An 18,785-nucleotide genomic window follows, 5' to 3' on the forward strand; every position below is an offset into this window, starting at 1 on the left:
TGTCTCTGTTTTCAAGGGAAAAAAATATCAACGGAATAAAAAAAGTAAAAAAAAAAAGGACGGTAACATTAATTGGTCTCGCACGCTCAACAGCACATATATGACTCAGAGGAGCTGAAAGAACATCTGATAACAGGAGCAGTCTTTAGAGGGAATTTACACTGCATGGAGACTTCTGCATCTCTGCTGTGAGTCAGGGAGCTGAGAAGTTCGGAAGCATGTGTTTCCACACAAAATAAGGGCAGGGAAGTGTTTTCAAAGCCATTTTCCTGCAGCATTTTCATTTATTTCAGTTCTATTTACTTCCAGCTTCACAGAAAGCTTTTTTCTTCCCCCTTCCCCGTGAGCCAGTTCTTCCTGAGGGAGGGCTGATCTGTCTCCCATGAGCTATAGACCACTCTCCTTCTGGTACAAATCTAAGGACTAACATCTGGAAAACAAGGTCTCGTAGTGCAATGAAACTGTAAGTAAACAGCTGGCGTGGATCCTGGCAAATGAGTACACAATCACATTGCTTTTCTACACTTCAGCCATTCAGGCAGGAGCAGCCTTCTCAGCCCGTAGGAAAAACATGAAAGAAAGAAAGAAAGCAGTCTGCTGGGTTACCAGCAGGAAAGCAATAATAATATTACTTAACATTAATTAGTTTACATTTGTGAGGCAATCTGAAAGCCCAGAGACCTTCCATAACTAAAAAGGGCACGACGTTGTGGCCTATGATTATGCTTGCTGAGCGTGTACTTTCTCTACACAGATGAAAAGCGATTCTCCTTGTGTACCGTGTACTTAAAAAAGTAGAGAGCAAAGCTCTGTTGTAATTAAAGTCTTTTTTCTCAGCATCACGATGACTTGGGATTGCACAAAGAAAATATTGCTATCAGTCAACTATGACTTATGAAGTTTATGCATTGAAGATGGTAGTGAAAGATTGGGGAAAATGCAGTCTTGCATATTAATTTTTCAAGAAACAAAGGGACTGAATCAATTGAGTTCAAAAGTCAAATGGGTTCCTGTAAGTCCTTTTGTGAAAACTCCCAGATAAAATCTGTGTAACTTCTGTCTTGTAAATCACTTCTATCTCTGCTGGCATGTGCCACAGCTGTTACTTTTCCTTCATGTATCAAGGTTATTTCTTTAATTCCAAGCAAGACTGGGGAGGGAACAATTTTGATTTTTCCAAGGCCAGTCAAGAGATACTGTAGAATTAATCTTTAAAGGTTCAGAGGTAATAACATAAATTAATCTGTCCGTTGTCAGATATCCTTGGATAACTATGTTGCAGACAAATAAAACAATAAACATTGCCTACTTAAAAAAAAAATCACATTTAAATGCAAAACTTCTCTCTGCATCTTCTAAAGATGTACATTTCCCAAACTCCAATCTCTTTCTCACTACTCCATGTTAACCAGGAATAAGGCATTCAAAGTTATTTCTATCAACAAGTATATTTCTGATTTTAAACAGTATTAAATCCCATCTTTGAGCCTGACATCCAGTTTCTGTGATGAGCTAGTTACTGTTCGAGGAAGGACAAAGGCTGCATGGAAGAAAACGAAATAAATCAAACAGGATGCCTCTGCCTCCTTTCCCAGCTTCTCAGGATTCCTCCCCACTCCCTTCACAGATTGTGTATGGTCCCCTGGTTCAATGCATAACCCCCAAATCATGTGTTTTCTTTTGTATCCATGGTAGTAGCAGAGGAAAATAATAGTGCTAAGGGTTTCTAAAACTGTTTAAGAGGAAGGTTTCTACAGATGACATCTTGTTCTTATGGTCCTTACACAACACAGGTCATCCTGGAGAATCATTATTTCCAACCCTGCACCCTTGGTCCAACACTATTTCAGGATTAATAAATCTAGCATCACTATGCTGGTGCTGATTCTACTATCCCACGTCTCTTACACATAGTATACCTGCGCCATTTCTGCTCTCATGAATACAATGGGAAAGGCGAAAAGCCCATGTTGTTACCTTTGGCTGGGTAACATGCCCACCTCAGCCTGAGGTGCAGACACGCTGGAGAGATGGCTGGAGAACCGCCTCCTCCCAATGGCACCCATAAGGTATGCTTCTTGTTCACTTACCACACTGGGCATGCTCACGGAATCATCTAGAAAGAAAGAAAAAAACAAGAAAGGAGAGGAAACAACCACCCTGAACCCCACCTACATACTTACAGTTGTCAAGAGTTAGCAGGGTGCCAAAGGTGCACCCAGCATTTACTTACCAAGACCCCAAGCCTGCAAATTTGAATACTTCCACTAGATTTTGCAGTCATAGTTCAGAAAGACATACGCTTAAAATGCTGCGGAATGAGGAACCCAGCACACATGCGACAGGGATTGATGTATGCTTTCAGTTTGTATAGCTCTCAGGAAAATGTGTTTGGGGAATTAAGCTTCCACTAGGGCTTAATCCCTGTAATTAATAAATTGTTTGTTAATATACAGTGTTTTCTGGCATAAAAGTTGTAACTGGACATTTTGCTGGAGTGAAATAAACTGCTGCCACAATATAGCACAGCACTGTTACAAAAGATATGATACCTAACAGCAAAATGCAGAACTGACACCTTTTAACACCTTTTGGGACGTGCATTTTAAGATGTCACCAAAAAAAATGGGATAAATTGACTCAAATACATCTTACTGCAACTGAATTATGCAGACAGTTGGATTATGATCAGGACTGCTTGAAATTTTATCGGTACTGTTTAAAATGATATAAAGTACCTGGAAAGAAATTACTCTGTTGTGGTTTTTACCACAACAACTTGTAATTACAAATAAACAGATAAAACAAAGGGGAAGTTTTGTGTCATTTTCTCTCTTCTTTTTGACCTTTTCCAATTTTGATATACTGAAATATTTTATGGCAGCATTAAGCCAAGGCAGGGCTGAAGTAATACTGCCGCAAGCAGATAGGAAGATTGCACTCATCATTCCACACAGTGGCTCATAATTAGTCTGAGGCTGAAACCAGAGTTTGCCACAGTGAGTATCCGAGCAATGTATCAGCAGCACAATACTGGGGGGGTTGTGCAACGTTCGGTGATGAACCCAACTGAAATAAAGTTGGGCTGAGCCTCGACAGTTTCAAGCTAACTGTTCTTTCCCAAAAGGCAATTCTGCCATAACTGCACGGGCCCTTCTTTTAAGCCTGTTTTTCACCCCCTTTTTTTAACGTCTTTGGGGAATAGTCAGCAGTCCTCAAATACAGAAGTGAAGCGCCTGAGTTTCAGGCATTGAGGCACTGAGGCAACCAACTGTTGCAGCACCAGAAGACAATGTCCCTGCTAAAGCAGGGGGAAGCCCAAGCCTGATGACACCTGAGCAGAGTTTTCTACCCTGGCTTTCAGCGATGGACAACTCAGAAGCAGATGGACAGCTCAAACGCAAAGAGAAGGCAAAATTCCAAGAATAACATGAAACTCAGCTGAAATGACAAAGCAACATTCAGGTCATTGCAAATTAGTAGTCCCCAATAGATTCACCATCCCATTCCTTCAAAACCGGCACCAGAAAGCCTGGCAACCCCAGAACCTGCCAGCTGCCCAAAAGGGAGATCAAGCTTTTGTTGTCAGTAGGTTTAAGGCTTAATTTCCTCTTTGTTAATCGAGTGACACAAGCACACAGACATTCCACCCTGCAGAGAGCCACAGCTGGATCCCATGCACAACAAAAACAACATATTCCACGTCAGAGCATCTGGACAAAAGTAATGAGCAGGAAGTACTAAGATCCTGCAGGAACAGGATCCCAACTACAGAGCCAGCCACAGCCCCTGCCGACCGTCATGACGAAGGTCAAAGAGAGGACTAATTGCCAAATGCCTTGTCAGCACTGTGAGGATTGCATGTCAGCCCAGGTCTCATACACTAATGGTCTGCCTGTGCCCTCCCTTTTCCCTACCCAGAGCTCCAGAGGGAATGAGGAGGGAATGTAACGACCCAAGCTTTAACACCATGAGCTGTGCAGCAACCGCAGCAGTTCCATAGCCTCACGCCCCTATCAGCCTTTTGTTCACACAAGGACAGGGACAACTGTCTTCCCCTCCCAGTCATCCTCTGGAGCATCAGGAAAACTTCTTAATTGTTGGGGGCTTAGCTCGCATCAGTTGCCACGTACTTTCTTCATCCTCCTCATCTGTGCGGCTCAGCGTGTCCTGCGAGGCCTGCTGGGAAGGCTCGCTGTCCTGCTCCCAGACCGTGCCAGTGCCAGTGTTGGAGCGGGACATGGTGGCCAGGCTCAGGCGGTAAGCGGAGGTGGAGGTGCCCACGGTGCTGACAGATGTCTTCCCTTGGTAAGCTGCACAAGAGTGGGAAAACCAAACCCAAGTCAGTGATGCCACTGGAAGTCAACAACCAGCCAAGCATTCCTGTCACGTCGGGCACCTGATTCTGCCCGGACTAGTGGTGCAGGGTTTGGCAGAGGTGCTAAAGCAAACACATCTGCCCTGGCTCACCTCATCTTCCCAAAATCTCCGTCTGTTTTTCTTATGCGATCTGGTTTTCTCCCTCAACCTTAGTGTCATATTTTCAAGATCAACTTCAACATTTAGGAACAAGGCAAATTATTACCAAGGAAGAAAAAGGCCGGGGTATTTTCTTTTCAATTTGTTTTCCTTTCTTAAGAACAAAGCATATAAAAGCTCTTGGTGTGTGTAAGCAGTGGCTGCCATCTCGTGGCAACAAGGGTGACTGTTGGAGGAGAAAAGTGTCCCCTCATGCAAGAGAGAATTCAGTGCACCACGAGCTTGGGGACGCTGGTCTGGACCTCGCTGGTAACAGCAGAGAAAATCAAAAGGAGACCAAGAGGACAAAGGAGGAGACAGATCTGTTGCTGACAAACAGATCAACATTTCTACACAAGCAGCTTCAGTTTCAGAGAGATGTAGGTAGGGGCTTGCTCTGTTGTGTGTTGGGGCTGCCCAAACCAGCTGTGAGAGCGAGAGGCGGCTGCTGGGGAAATGGGACACAGACTTAGGAGGGAAAAAATGGGCAAACCAAGGTGCATTTCACAACTAACCTGGACTTCTGTTGGCTGTCCAGTGGCAAGGCTGGGCTAGGCATAGGGCCTGATGCAGGGGCAGGCTGTCAGGGTGTGAGTGGATTACCCCATCCCGCTCCTAGACAGCGGGTAGGTCTGCCTCACAAGTTAATTTATGGGTGAGCCAGCTGGCCAGATTGGGCTGATGGCCCTTAGCGCTCCCCTCTCCTCCTTACCAGACCCGCTGTGCACTGCCTCCTTCAGGATCTTCAGCTCGTTGTTGAATTCAGCAATGAGGGAGCTCTTGCAGAGGGGGCGTGGTATGAACCGTCTCTCCAGCTGGTCGGCAATGTGCTGTCGGGCAGTCAGCTCCTCGTGGTTCTCAGCTGGTTGGGCCAGCAGCTGCAAAATTGGGAAATGTTAGCAGCGCAGGAAATGATGCCCAGGGACTGGGACTGGTCTCCAGACTAGCACGAGCCTGCAGCCAGCAGACTGTCCTCTTTGTAGGCACGAAGTTTTGACTCCAGCTATGAGGTTTCCACCTGTCTTTCAGGGACGACCTCATATTTGACTGAACAGATATCAAAATGTCACTTACATTGGTACATGGGGATGAGGGCTTCCTTACGCTAAGCGCTGCCCTCAGACTTGAGACAGCTCTTTCCTCCAAGATGATTTAGTCTGTCCAAGTGGTGAGACACAGTAGGCTAAATAAGGTGGAGTAGCATGTGCTAGTCAACCTGGTAGGCAGGGAAGAGCTGGGATTAGTTTAAGCCCTGGCTGCCACAGCCTAGCAGCTGTCCATCCACAAAAGCTCTGTCAGAACCTTCACCCAAAAAATGTAAAGTGGAGTGGTCCTTCCTGACTGTTAGCTGTATTGCGCAGCTCTGTGTGGAAGAGACTTCTGGAAGATTTCTGCCAACCCTCTCCTAGGTTCAGAGCATCCACACTACTTCCAAGTGCTTTGAGTGTCTTTGTTGCAAAACTAAGTCCACATGCAAACCCTCTCGGTCAAGCCTGATAGCACTTTCCCATCCAGGGGAACTAAGACTAGCTATATTCCATGGCTTTGTGGATGAGAGCTCCTGTATGATTGACATACCCTTTAGTGTTGTCTAGGAAAAAGTCTTGTGATTTAGTTTCAAAGGGTTCACAGGCCTACTAACTTCTGAAAAGTCACTCCCTGTATAAACACCCAGTTCTTCCAGGAGTGCCGTTTCTCTGTTCTCAGCAGGGCAATAAAGGATATCTTGCCCTCAGTGAGGGATCTAGCAGGAGCCAAAGCAACTGTTACCTTGCACTGGATGAAGGGTCGAAGGAGCACAAAGATAGGGATCCGTGTTCGTACGATAAAGTCGAGGAAATCCCACAGGGCCAGCCCTCCCACCTTCCGCAGTGCCATCTCTTTGACTTGCAGGCTCAGCCAGTACCACTGGCTGTCCAGTTGGCGTTCAAAGCAAACAAGGATCACCTTCAGGGCTACAGGGGAACACACACCAGCAAACGGGCAGTCAGAGAGGTTATCAGTGTCCCTTGCAAGCATTGAGGGAGGCGCGGGGCGGGTGACGGTGGGCACAAACCTACACATGCACGTGCACATGCATACCCACACACCTAAGAGTCACAACTGTCTTTTCTATCAGTCTCCAAATGCTGCAGGGAAGGAGGGCAACCTTCTTATAATAAAGGCCTCAGGATCAGGACTGCGAGTCCTATTCCAAAGAAATTTTCCTATTTCACACCTAAATTGCTCTATATTTTCTTGCTCAAACTTCCCCTCTCCCTCCCTGCAGAGTTCTTTTGTCTTCCTGGAATTCAGATATTTTGAAAGTAGCCCAGGGGGGGAATCTGGATGATCAGACAACCTCAAAAATCTTGATCAAACTTATCCACACAAAGAGTCACCCTGTGAGCACAATAACCTCGAGGTTATTTATGGTGTAATGAAAAGAACCTTTCTAGCAGTGCAGCTGCATGAGTCACAGCCATACTGTAACCTAAACAAAAATACAGTCCAGTAAGCCAAGGGCCATAATTCACAAGAGCACTGCTTTACAAATGGGGATGAACAGTGCTGAGGTTCAAAACAACGCCTTATGTAAAAGTGGGCTGTGACCAACAGTTAGCTCGCAGGAGAGACAAGGAATCTCCCCCTTTCCATGCTCCTGTGGTCTGGAACAAACGGAGGCCTGGGGGAAGGTTGACTACTCCGTCATTCTTGACTGGATGGTCAAGACGTCTCAGCCGTCACACATTTGTATCCAAGCTTGTTGGGATGGGAGGTGGGGGGCTAAATCAGTGGTGAATTGCCATTTTTTTCAGCAGTGTTACCCCATACCTCAGATATAGGTTAACAAAGATCTGAATATAAGTCTTTGGGTAAATGCCATTACAAAATCAGAAACAGAGAAGCTGTTTGAAGGGGTGAAAGACTTGAGACAAAACTCTCCCCGTATAGTCCTGATAATCTGCACTGCTGCTTCCTCTCTGGTTTGGTTATTTTTCCTTTCCTTTCACCTGTGTGAGAAAATATAGTACTACCCTCGCAGCAGCATACAGTGAGCAGAGGGAATACCAGTGAGTAAGGACCGTGTGTGCACAGGGCCAGCAGGCAGACAGTCTGCGTCACATTGCACCCTAGCTAGCCAAGGGCCAGTTACGCTATGATATTAGGGGTTGATGGGCAGTCTGACTTGCCTTTTGTGGGTTCACTGCTATATCCTGGCAGCATGAAAACCGAGTGACTTCTACCTGTGCTGCAATCTCCACCAGCTGCAGTGCAGATACCGTTCATGTTGCAATACATTCCAGAGACGCTCCTGGTTTCATGCTCTGGCCTGGCCCCTTTGTTCAGGACAAGACCTACAGTAGCTCTAAAGAGCTCAATTAACTCCTGCTGGAGATGGCTTTCTTTGGTGCTATCTACAGTCTCGAACGCTCCATTTTATCTCTGTCTCTTCTCAGTGATCAGCAGAAGCCATCACTCACCCAGGTAGGCAGCCTGGCTGGTGGACTCTGCAAGCCCTTCCCGCCGCAGATCCTTCCCCGCGTCCCCTGGGGTGGAGCAATGGGCAGGAGAGCTCTCCAGCATAAAATTCTTGCTGCGGGAAGTGCTGATGATACGAGGTGGCAGGAGGATATTGATAACAGTCTGGAGCAGCAGCAGGACCTCAGGCTGCTCCAGCCAGGGGCTGTCTGAGATGCATTGGGAGGGGAGAGAGAGAGAAAGATCAGGCTACATTCCATCAAAGACATCCAAAAGATCCAGACCCTGTTCAGTTCCAAAATGGGATGCAATCTCAAATGTCCCCTAAGCCAAAACTCTGTCCCCCACACCTCGTTATGCTGCTTCTCCTCCTGCAAGCAAAGGCAAAGTTTATTTTAGCACCAACACAAACACACACGAACACAGAGCTACACAGCACGAAGAAATGTCCCTTTCAGGAGTCTCATAATCTCATTTCTTTTTGACATTCCCCTCTCCCTTTACTCTTTGCTTTCGTTTAGGGATTTACCAGTGATCACCCTCTGTAGAAGAAAGCAAGGAGCAGGACTTGTGCCAGACAAGTGGCATGAATTGGGCAGACTGTGATCCACAGGGGCACACAATTTCTGTGACCTCTGCTCCCCTCTGTGGCTTCTGCTACAGCAGATTTGTCTTGCCCTGCACTCCAGTTTCAAAAGAAGGAGCACATCTGTGTAAGACCTGACTCAAGAACCACGGCACAGCTGAAACAAAGAGAAGAAACAACAACAACAACAACAACGTCTCCCTGTGGGGCTCTTTTCAGTCTCAGACTCAAAGGGCACTTAGCTGACACACGGCCAGTGACAGAAAACCAAATTAAAAGATAAAAATAAAAAATCAACAGAGAGCAGGGAAAGTGCAAACATCGGTTGTCAGAAAAGGGGGGGGAAAATTCTTTTTGTTAAATTAGTCAGACCTTTGCTTCCAGATCCTACTGTGAGCACAAATGGAATCAGTAGGTTTAAAAGCATTCCTTCCCTTCTTTCCTGATTGGTGAATGGGGAGACGACATGGCTTAAGGGGAAATCTTCTTTCAAAGCCTGTGCAGTAATAATAAGAAAGGATTAAACGATTTCATCAGCAGATCACGCACACAAGTTACTGCAGGGAATGACGATCCCCTGGGCATCCTGTTTACACAGTACAACACCAGCATTGATGTCCTGATTGAATTAGAAGCCCCGAGACCACTTAGTCGGGAGTAAAAGGAATTCACAGAATAACATAGGTGTCACCTGCTCTTGTCATAGCCAAGAGGTAAGAAGCCCAGATTCCTAACTCGTAGATATCATTAAGAAAATCAGATGTATCTCACAGGAGTCAGCTGAACATTAGTCCTAAACTCTGCATTTCTGTGGATGGCATCAGGGTCTGACCCAGACTATGGGGAATAAAAAAAATGAACAGAGGAAATTGCACAAATGAAATTATCTAAATATTCTGCTGTCTGAACATGGAGGTTATTCCCGAACACATTTTTTGTTCTGCCTTACTTTGTGCTGCCCTATCATCCTTCCTAACGCAAAGAATGAACTCCTGAAAAATAAACAAATGCACATTTACTTCTTTACGGATAGTCAAGCCTAAATTGAAAGGTCTTTCATCTTTAGAGGATGTAATACAAATGACTGCCACTAGAAGTCTGCTCATTTACAACTTCCCAGTTGCGACAGACTTAGTTGTGAAATGCAACTGAACCTTGCAACCCCCCAAGCTTGCAGCTCTGGGCTGAGAAATGCCAGGAGAAGATGTTTTCTGATGGGGTGTGAAATACTTCTGTTTCATATCCTGCTGAAAGTATTAGGAATATGACTTCTCATGTGTTTTTCTGACATGTTTGGTTTTCATTACATTTAAAGCCCATGAAAAGAATCAGTGAACAGGGAGCAGAGGACAATAAAAGTAAAAACTTCCAATAAAAAAAAAAATGATTAATTTGGTATTTGGTTTTAAAAAAGAGAAAAGATTTTGGAGAAGGTGATTGTGGTCTCCTTTTTTTGTTGTTTTTGATTAAAGAACCATTACCTCAGAGCTGGAAGAAATCTGTCCTCTTTCTGTGTCAGTTGGTACCAAAAAGTCCTTTTGTGCCTCACACTCTGAGGGACAGCACTGTGTTTTGGTCCCTATAAGCCCTCCTTCCCAAGCTGCCCCACTGCTCAGAAATACCTGCTGAAGTATTCAACTGGATGGGCCAATGCATATTTAAAAATGCAAGTTGGAGCTAGATTAGGAAAATTGTCCCATCATCAGTCACCATTCTGTCTGATTTCATGCCAGCGGGGAGGGAAAGGGACACAGAGGCAGAAAGACTCTGTAATAGTTATGGCACTGCTATGAGAAAGGAATAGTGATGAATTCTCCAAAAAGTCCAGGATGGGCTTTTTTTTATCCTGGACAACATGGATGCTATTGAGTCAGCAGCTGAAAAGCCAAGTTGCCCTGCTTTTTTGAGCTGGCACGCTGTGTGACCAGCTCAGATAAGAGCAGAAGAGCACAAACTCCACTCTCAGTTACACACGTGGTCCCACTGGAAAAGAGGTAGGGTTGCCTGGACATGACCCAGGCCGGGGCCCATCTCCCCGTGGCAGGAGACTTATGATAACTCCTTAGATCCTGCAGAGAATCCTAACGTGTTGTCAGAGCCTTAAACAGCATCTATCAGCCGAACTCCCTGGACTTCAATGGCAGTGTTAAGCTGATGGATGCTTGCTGTGGACTTGGCCACAACAGGTGAGTTTTGAGCTCAGTTCAAGCCTTCAAAATGAAGGGAGAATTTACATGTTGCTTCTCTTTCATTTTTGGTGTATGTTCCACAGTTTTTGCCCAGCTTTTGCAGAAAGAAAACAGAGCACCGATGAGTTGGTGTCTCAACCAGAAGCTATAACAGGCCTGGCCACAGGCCAGGGCAGACACACCTGTATCTGCAATGCTACAAGCCGGACAACAGCTGTGCTGAAGGGCAGAGGTGGCGAGAGATAAGGGCTGAGATGAAGAAGGGGTAATCCGTCAGCCACACTGGAGGGTCCTACCACTCCCATCACCTGCAATACAAACAGAGCACATCACCACAGCTGACTACTTGCAGTTTCATCCATGCCATATCCTCCAACGTCAGTGAAATGGAGGGGCCTTCCATCGAGCACCGAGTTAGGGTGGCTCTAGGAGAACCAGCCCCCCCAGTGGAGCTGGGGCCAGTGAGGAGAGAAGGAGTTCTAGCAGGGAAAGGGAGGGGAGAAGAGGGAACCAGCAAGGATGGGAGGAGTGCACAGGTAAACTGGTACATTTATAAATGTACCCAGTAGCAGCCCTGAATGACCAGCACTGGACTGGTGGAACAGTTAGAGTTGGAGGATATGTCATGGAATGACTGTAACAAATAAAAATATGTCATCAAAGCAAAAAGTCTGCATTGAAACTGGACATCTTTTCCCTTCTCTTGCTGTTCTACTTGAAAAATAATGTCCGAAGTCTGACCCAAGCCAGGTTTTGTACAATGTTCAGATTCCTCTCAAACACAGTCTGTTCTGAGGAACTCCAAGGATGATTCATCTCGCCTGACCCCAGATATCTGAAGCAGAGGAACTTATTGAAATATCAGCACAAGAAAATAGCACTTCTGGGGGAGAGTTATTTGAACCATTTTGGATGAATCCCTCAGGAGGAATTAAATCACAGGCCTGCATATGCCTGTTTCTCTCCATGACTAGACACATCTAGATGACAGGAACAGGAAGAAGCTACCTGGCAGACGCCTGTGCTTAGGGGAAATGAATACATTCTATTTTTTCAAAATTCAGCCTAGGGAGAAAGGCAGTAACCAGTTTTCTGCCAGAAAAACCAAAGGACAATTTAGAAGGAGAAAAGGCAGAGCCCTTTCTTTATATCACCATGGATTATCATTTAGACATTTCCCCACCTTCCTCTCTGATCTCTTTTTGGGCTTCATGACGCAACTGGTCTACACATGATACAGCATGCAGTCAGGGGTGCTCCCACAGCTCACAGTGGCCATACTTCTGACAGCTAAAGGTAAAATACTCTGAACACTAAGAGTACATCTTTTCCTGGTAGCTCTCCCTGATGTTCCCAGCCAGCTGAATGCAAGCACGATGACTGCACTTCAGCACTGTGGAGCTTTCTGCTATTTTTAGAGCACTGGCTAATTCTTAATGCAGGCCCTTTGGAGAGCTTGCTGGTGTGACTCACTCTGCCATGACTGCTTGCCCAACTGCAAGTCCATTCTCAACTTGTATTTGACCTAACTCTGTAGCAACTTCCCCATGTAGCAGCCCTAAGTAGTCTGAGAGCCCAGATTTGTGGTCCCTCCAAGCAGCTACTTCTGCTTGAACAAGGGAAGAGTCTTACAGGCTCTGGCAGGTTGGAACATCCCTGTCCTTGCAGTGATGAGTGCTGTATGGACTTGAAGGACAGGAGACTAGCAAAAATTGATCTTACATTTTAACTGATGATCATTGTTTTTAAAGCTCCTCAGAGGACTGGCAAACCCTGGGAGGTTTTCTGTTACTGCTAGAAAAAGTTACAACATTTACGTTCTAAGAAGAAAATGTTATAAAACCCAATAACAATAAAAATGCTAGCACAGCCCTTCCCCCTTTATTTGTATTTTTTTCACATGGAATGTAAGCATACATGTTTGTCCAAGTGGCTGGAGTTACACTGCTATCAAATTGAGGGTTTTCTCCCAATGTAACAGCTGCAGAAACACTACAATCTGTCACTGAATGACCAGACAGCCTCGGTCTATATCATCTCTCTGTTGTAACACACTTGGGAGCATAAAGTCTACTAAGAGTGGGATCTGAACATTGTACAGTGCAAACCTGTTCTAGATCAAGCCAGGGACATTGCAAACAGTGGAGTGAATCCACCCATGTAAAACCCTTCTAACTAGCCAACACCTGATGGCCTCTGACAGAGCAATCAAGGTTCTTCCCCACTGGAGACGGTAGGTATCCCCAGTGCCACCCTCTCCCCATCTCTACCAGGTGTGTGCAGTCTCCACCACCCCACTCTCCAACTTGCAGCCCTCAACTCTCAGCTCAATCTGGCAAAGGTGGATCTTCAAAGTGGTGCGTGGGAAGCAACGGAAATAAATCGCTTGACCACCGCTACTGGTCACTGTATCTCCCCATGCACCACTTCAAAAATGAACCTTGCTATCTCTAGTGTCACTTGCGAAGTCCCCTTGCGAGGGGTAAGGGGGACAGGTAAAATGACAGGAATGGGAATGAACTGTCATCTTCAGTCCAGAGAAGTCAACAGCAGGGGGAGGTTTAGCAAAGGTTCACGGGGTTGCCGCTCAGCTACTCACCAGATTGACACACACATTGATCAGAGACCTAAGGTGAGGCAGGAAGGATATGATTGGCTGCCTCTGAAGTGTCAAACAAACCCCTTCAATCAAATTGCTGGCAGGCTCCCACTCAACCTGGCGCCTGCAATACAACAGTAGGTGCCGTTAGCCGCGGGCCTCCTGCCCCCCACCAGACGCTCGCAAACACGGCGACCGACACACACTGACGCCCACAGAGGAAACGTTTCAGACAGTGACGACGTCCAAGATGAGCACAAAGTGCGCAACAGAGAAAAGGTTTTACCCACGCAGCTCAGGGAAGCACAGAGCCACAGAGCACACTGGGCATTTGAGAGAGACGAGAAACGTAGCAGAGGGGTCTGCACCAGCGACACAAACCCCCTCGAAACAGCAGTGGCGGATGAGCTGTGTTTCACTCCCTGACGCTTCCCTCCGACAGATGGTGAAGGAAAGGGAGCCACCGCATGGCTGTCTCGGGTGTGCCTGTGTGAGGGAAAAGGTTTGCTGTGCCATGCTCCCAACCAAGAGCGACTCCTCCATCTCTTGTAGCTTGTGGATGTACTCATGGAAGGGAACAAACCCCACCAGCTGTGAGTGCCCCCTGTAAGCCAAGTCTAGTCTGCTCTGCCAGATTAACTCCCAGACAGAGTCTGCCCCAAATTTAAACTGACCCAGCAGTACAATCTTTACCTTCCTCAACCTGTGCAGCAGAGCCGATTCATTCCCTACCAGCACCAAAGTCCTTCATTCCAGCATCATTTCTTCCCTGACATTTTGCTTTTTTCACCAAAACAGCTTTTAGGTCTCGTGGCAGATGCTGAATGGAGTCCTTCCTAATCATAAGCAGACACAGCATAGGTAACATCAAAGTGGTTCACACCCTTCATCTCAGGGCCTGACTCTTGGGAGCAAGTGTAGTTCTCAAACCAACACCAGACCATGCACTTATTGGGACAGAAAGACAAGGCTTGTGTAACTTGTTAGCTCAAGAGTAAACAATACCCTAGTCAAATTCCTCAGTGAACTTCTTAGAGACACACGGGCAATCAAGTGTTCCCTATGTAAGTTCTTATGCAGACCAACATATATCTTATCTTTCAGCATCCGCTGTTCCTAAATCTCCAGAATAGTAGTTTGTTCTTGTTATTACATATATACTACTACCATCGGGCACTGGTTTTGGAGCAGGGTGCCCACAGGAGGCAGAATGATTCTGGTGTGAATACCGCAGTGGATGGCTCCTGGGGTCTGGCACCCAGCCCCATCTCTAAGAGGCTTCTTGGCCCAATGACAATTAAATGTAGTTGCTGCATTTGGTCCAGTGGCTTTGCTGTCTCTATCCCTTTGTGTACAGAAGAGCAGTTTCAGCCAGGCATAGGTATAGGCACAGACAGAGAGGATATGAAGAGAATTTTAACCGACGAACATTCATTCAGCTTACACAAAGAGGAAAGATCTTCAGGAACAGGAAGACCCCTAAGCTGCCTTTGAGGCAGAAGAAAGTATGAGCGAGAAAAGAAAGAATGAGCGAGAAGCAGGCAAGACATGGCAAAGAATCAAACCAACAGGAAGGAGAAAGCATCAAAATTTCTGCCTCTAAATTCCGTACAAGGGCAGGAGTTTCTTAAAGTAGATTGTTAGCCAAAGGAAAGTGATAAGTAGCGATGCCAAAAAAGAGATCACCTCCCTCCATCTTTGTTGGGTACATATCATTCCCACTGGGACCTAAAGTTTTGTGTCTGAGTCCTAAATTCTGATGTTCTCTAACATCATTTGGCTTCTCAGCTGAGACTGCCAACAAAGTTCAGTTCAAGCAGGTGAGGACATATGCCCATGCAGGTGACTGAGACCAATGACTCTTTTTACTCAGATCACTGGAAAATCTGCAGGGTTGGGAGATTTTACACTACCCATAATGGTTTTGTATCACTTCCCCTGAGGTGGGAATGCTCCATATTGAATACTTCTTGAATGCGCCAAAGCCTGTGCTATAATGCTGCTATGTGATGCGCCAGGCTTTCACTAGCCATTGACTAGATGCAATTGATGCAGTTCTGTCTGCTCCCTCTACTAAGGAGCATTCAGAAGCTACTGCATACCTCCAGACTGTTTTTATCTTTACAGGGAACATAACAGCATTTTTATGAGAAGGCACGCTAGAATTACTCTTACTACAGTTTAACTTTCCATTAAAAAATAAAATTAATCTCCTCAACTCACAGCTAAAATAAATACAGAAGGTAGTGAGACAGTACAAATCTGAAGACGTATTTTGGAGAAAGAAAAATGAGATTTCTGGAAGTTGTCTCTGTAGCTCTTAATGCATTTCTTCTCTTGCTACCAGAAGACACAACAAAATGTCAACATAAATGCACATTTACAGAGATAGAAACATCTGTTCATTTTCTGATATGTTGTAAAAGTTCCCTGCAACATGACAGTTTTAGTTAGATGACATACCCAGACTTCAAGGCTTGCAACATCAGAAACGGACCCCAGAGGGTTTCCATTATACCTGCTCACCTCAAAGTAGGCATCTTGTGAATTTTATTGAACATACGATCCAATCTCTTTAAGATGAGGATAAGGGCAGGTCTCACCGCCTCAGCTGTCCAGTCAGTGATGGGCAGCATCTCCATGATGTAGCGCCGGAGACCTCGGCTTTCCATCGTCTGCGTGTCATAAGGTGCCAGTTTCAGCAGGGAATGTGCGATTTCTGCCAATCTAAAACCAGGGTTTGTCAAGAGGAAAATAAAATACAACTTGAATTTCTCCACACATGCCAATGAACTAACAGATAAGTCTTCGGTAGCACGGTAAAAAGAAAAAGATGCGAAAGTCAAATGTGCTGCTATGTAAACTCTTAGACTTGATACCGTATTTCCTGGCGTGTTAAGATTCTTTTTCTCAAATCGCTGTTTATATTTATGTACACATGAATGGTCTAAATACTATTTTTACACTGATATTAAATGTACCAAAGGAACATCAGGAATCACAGATTTGTGTACCTGAGCTGTTAGTAAGATTACAATGTTGCAAATGCATGTGAAACACAGCCCTGGCATCACCTGCATGTCAATTAATGAGTGATTTGCTTTGGTTTTGTTCTTGTTTTTCAGTGTCAGCACTTTAGGAGGTCCCACTGTGCAATTTCCAGGTGTTAAATTTTAAAAATAATGTGCCTCCCATGACACAACATATATGTTGTATGATTACTCCCTGCAGCTTTGATTTGTTTCTCCTAACACCTCTACAGATTGTGTTGCTGTTGCTTCTTCTAACGCTCCCAGATGGCCTCGCCGATGGCATTTTCTGTATTGACTGTGAAATACCACAGCAACAGTTAACTTACACTTGCAGTTTGACAAAGACCTACTGAAATACTTGAATATTTGCAGTAGACAAAAACAAGTAATAAAGCCGTATCTACTAATAAAAGCGATAGAAACCTGTATACTCACTGAAACATCAATAGACTTTGTAGTGAATGATTACAGTACAATCCTATTCATATTGTGGGGGCTTTTCTGAAATGCTTTCAACTAATGGAATATATTTCTATTCTCTTTAAAATCTGCCTAGCAATATCAACAAATTCCTCAGATTAACCCAAAGTGCTATAAAAGTGTTTCTTTATCCAGTATTTCTTTATTATTACTTTTTACAACTACTTTGCCTACTGTGGAGTAGGTCTGTATTCTTAAACACTGTGAAATTTAAATTATCATATAATTATGCTTCTTTCTAATAATACAATATCAGTGGCACATAATGGTATACGAAAGCTTTCTTATGCATTATAAAGTGTGATATCCTTTTCATCCAACTTTACTTGTCAATCTCAGTTAATTTTCTAGCTCCGTTCATGCAGAAATAAGCAACCAGGGAAATTCTAATCTTCCTGAAATACCGGGATAAACAGCTCATTGGATGTGCATCTCCCTTTTCATTGGGTCCAGAAAGATCTTTAGAACTTTTGCAGACTAAACATTTCACTTTTAAATGGCGAAAACTGGGAGAGATGAATCCTGTCTGAAGCATATTATCTTGTTTTCTGAAGTCTTTGAAATAGCATCTGTCAGCCTCCCAAGACCACGGCTGTCACATCACATTCTGGTAAATATGCTCTCTACTTAGAAAAGGTTTTTTTCCTACAGTGGTTAAATCCTGTCAGTCGTTTCACTGATACTTATGAAATGAATTTATGAAAGTATCGCAATGATGTTTGCTTCTGTTTAGGGCTAACTATAATAAAGCAAATCAGGTTTCAGACACAAAAAAAACAGTAATTTCCAGCACCTTGCAGGAGACATAAGAGAATCAGGGCACAACCCGTTATCATCTGCAAATCAAACCCTTACTTTTACTGCTGTAACCTTTACCCATGAAAGACCTTCTCTCTTAAAAAGAATGCAGTATTTGCCAGCTACTACTGTGTGCTGTGACTCTGCTTCATGGAAATCTTCTCAGAAGAAAGTATCTTTCCAGAAAACATACCAATAACACCTCCTGTACAAATGGATTTAAGTTTGTTAAACTTGTCTTTTAAGAGAGGGTCATAAAATAGTTTGAGAACAATTAAATTCAATTACTCTGTAATGTAAAAACATGTAGAAATGGAGTTCCCACATTACTGTTAAACTGCAAATACTTCTGGGTAGTACACTCGGAGCATTCTTATGTTACATACAAATGTAAAACTAGGATAGTAAAAAGAAGCAAGGCCCTTACTTTACTGCACTAAATAAAGTACATTCATCAGACACATGATCCTCACTCCCATTGAAAGAATTAAAAAAAAAACCCAACATGTCTAACCAAGGACATAATCTGTCCTGAGAATTTCACCTTTGTTTCTAATGTAAGATTAAAGTTTTTATTTCAGACTTGTATTGCTAAAAGTCATGGAGTTGGTAATGCAGCTAAACAGATGTATTGAGTTCTGAGGCTTGTGTCTTTTGGAAAAAGTGTAAAGGTGGCACTGCAAAAGCAGCCATGTCCATCAGGTTTTCAGATTTTTTGCAGCCAAGCACTACATAAGAATGACATGCATCTGTGGAAACAGACATCTCTTGTTTGAAATTACCCCCTAAATTATTAAACATTTGCCAGAGGAGGGTAACACCAACATTCAGTTCATATGCAAACACACAAACCAAACAAAAAACAACCTCACATTTCCCAACGGAATTTGCGGCATTTGTTAAACAAGACCTAAATTAACATCAAATACAATTTTGTGTTCTACAAAGACAGCCTGGATCCAAAGATCTCTAACTGTGACAGAATCTGTCAGCTAAGTGGCTTTGCCATTTTTTTTCAGAGCATGCATGTAAAAGGAGAAGAGCTTTTTGAGGGTTTTCCTTGGTCCAGGGGCGGGAACAGAGCTGGTTCAATGCATTGCTAGGATCTGTCACCTTTCATC

At 44.4% G+C, this 18,785-nt stretch overlaps 1 protein-coding gene across 1 annotated transcript in view; it reads right to left on the bottom strand.

The window, feature by feature from the left end:
- The window catches only part of UNC80 (unc-80 homolog (C. elegans)), a 140,700-nt gene that overhangs the window by 9,413 nt on the left and 112,502 nt on the right, over window positions 1-18,785 (bottom strand). Inside the window, 9 exon segments of the mRNA XM_009887601.1 lie at window positions 1,978-2,116; window positions 4,134-4,313; window positions 5,231-5,396; window positions 6,289-6,473; window positions 7,983-8,189; window positions 8,939-9,062; window positions 10,938-11,063; window positions 13,355-13,478; window positions 15,881-16,081. Coding sequence (XP_009885903.1) covers window positions 1,978-2,116; window positions 4,134-4,313; window positions 5,231-5,396; window positions 6,289-6,473; window positions 7,983-8,189; window positions 8,939-9,062; window positions 10,938-11,063; window positions 13,355-13,478; window positions 15,881-16,081 — 1,452 coding nt within the window.

Source organism: Charadrius vociferus, unplaced genomic scaffold (genome assembly GCF_000708025.1).
Source record: "Charadrius vociferus isolate BGI_N301 unplaced genomic scaffold, ASM70802v2 scaffold136, whole genome shotgun sequence".
In the NCBI taxonomy this organism is placed as follows: Eukaryota; Metazoa; Chordata; class Aves; order Charadriiformes; family Charadriidae; genus Charadrius; species Charadrius vociferus.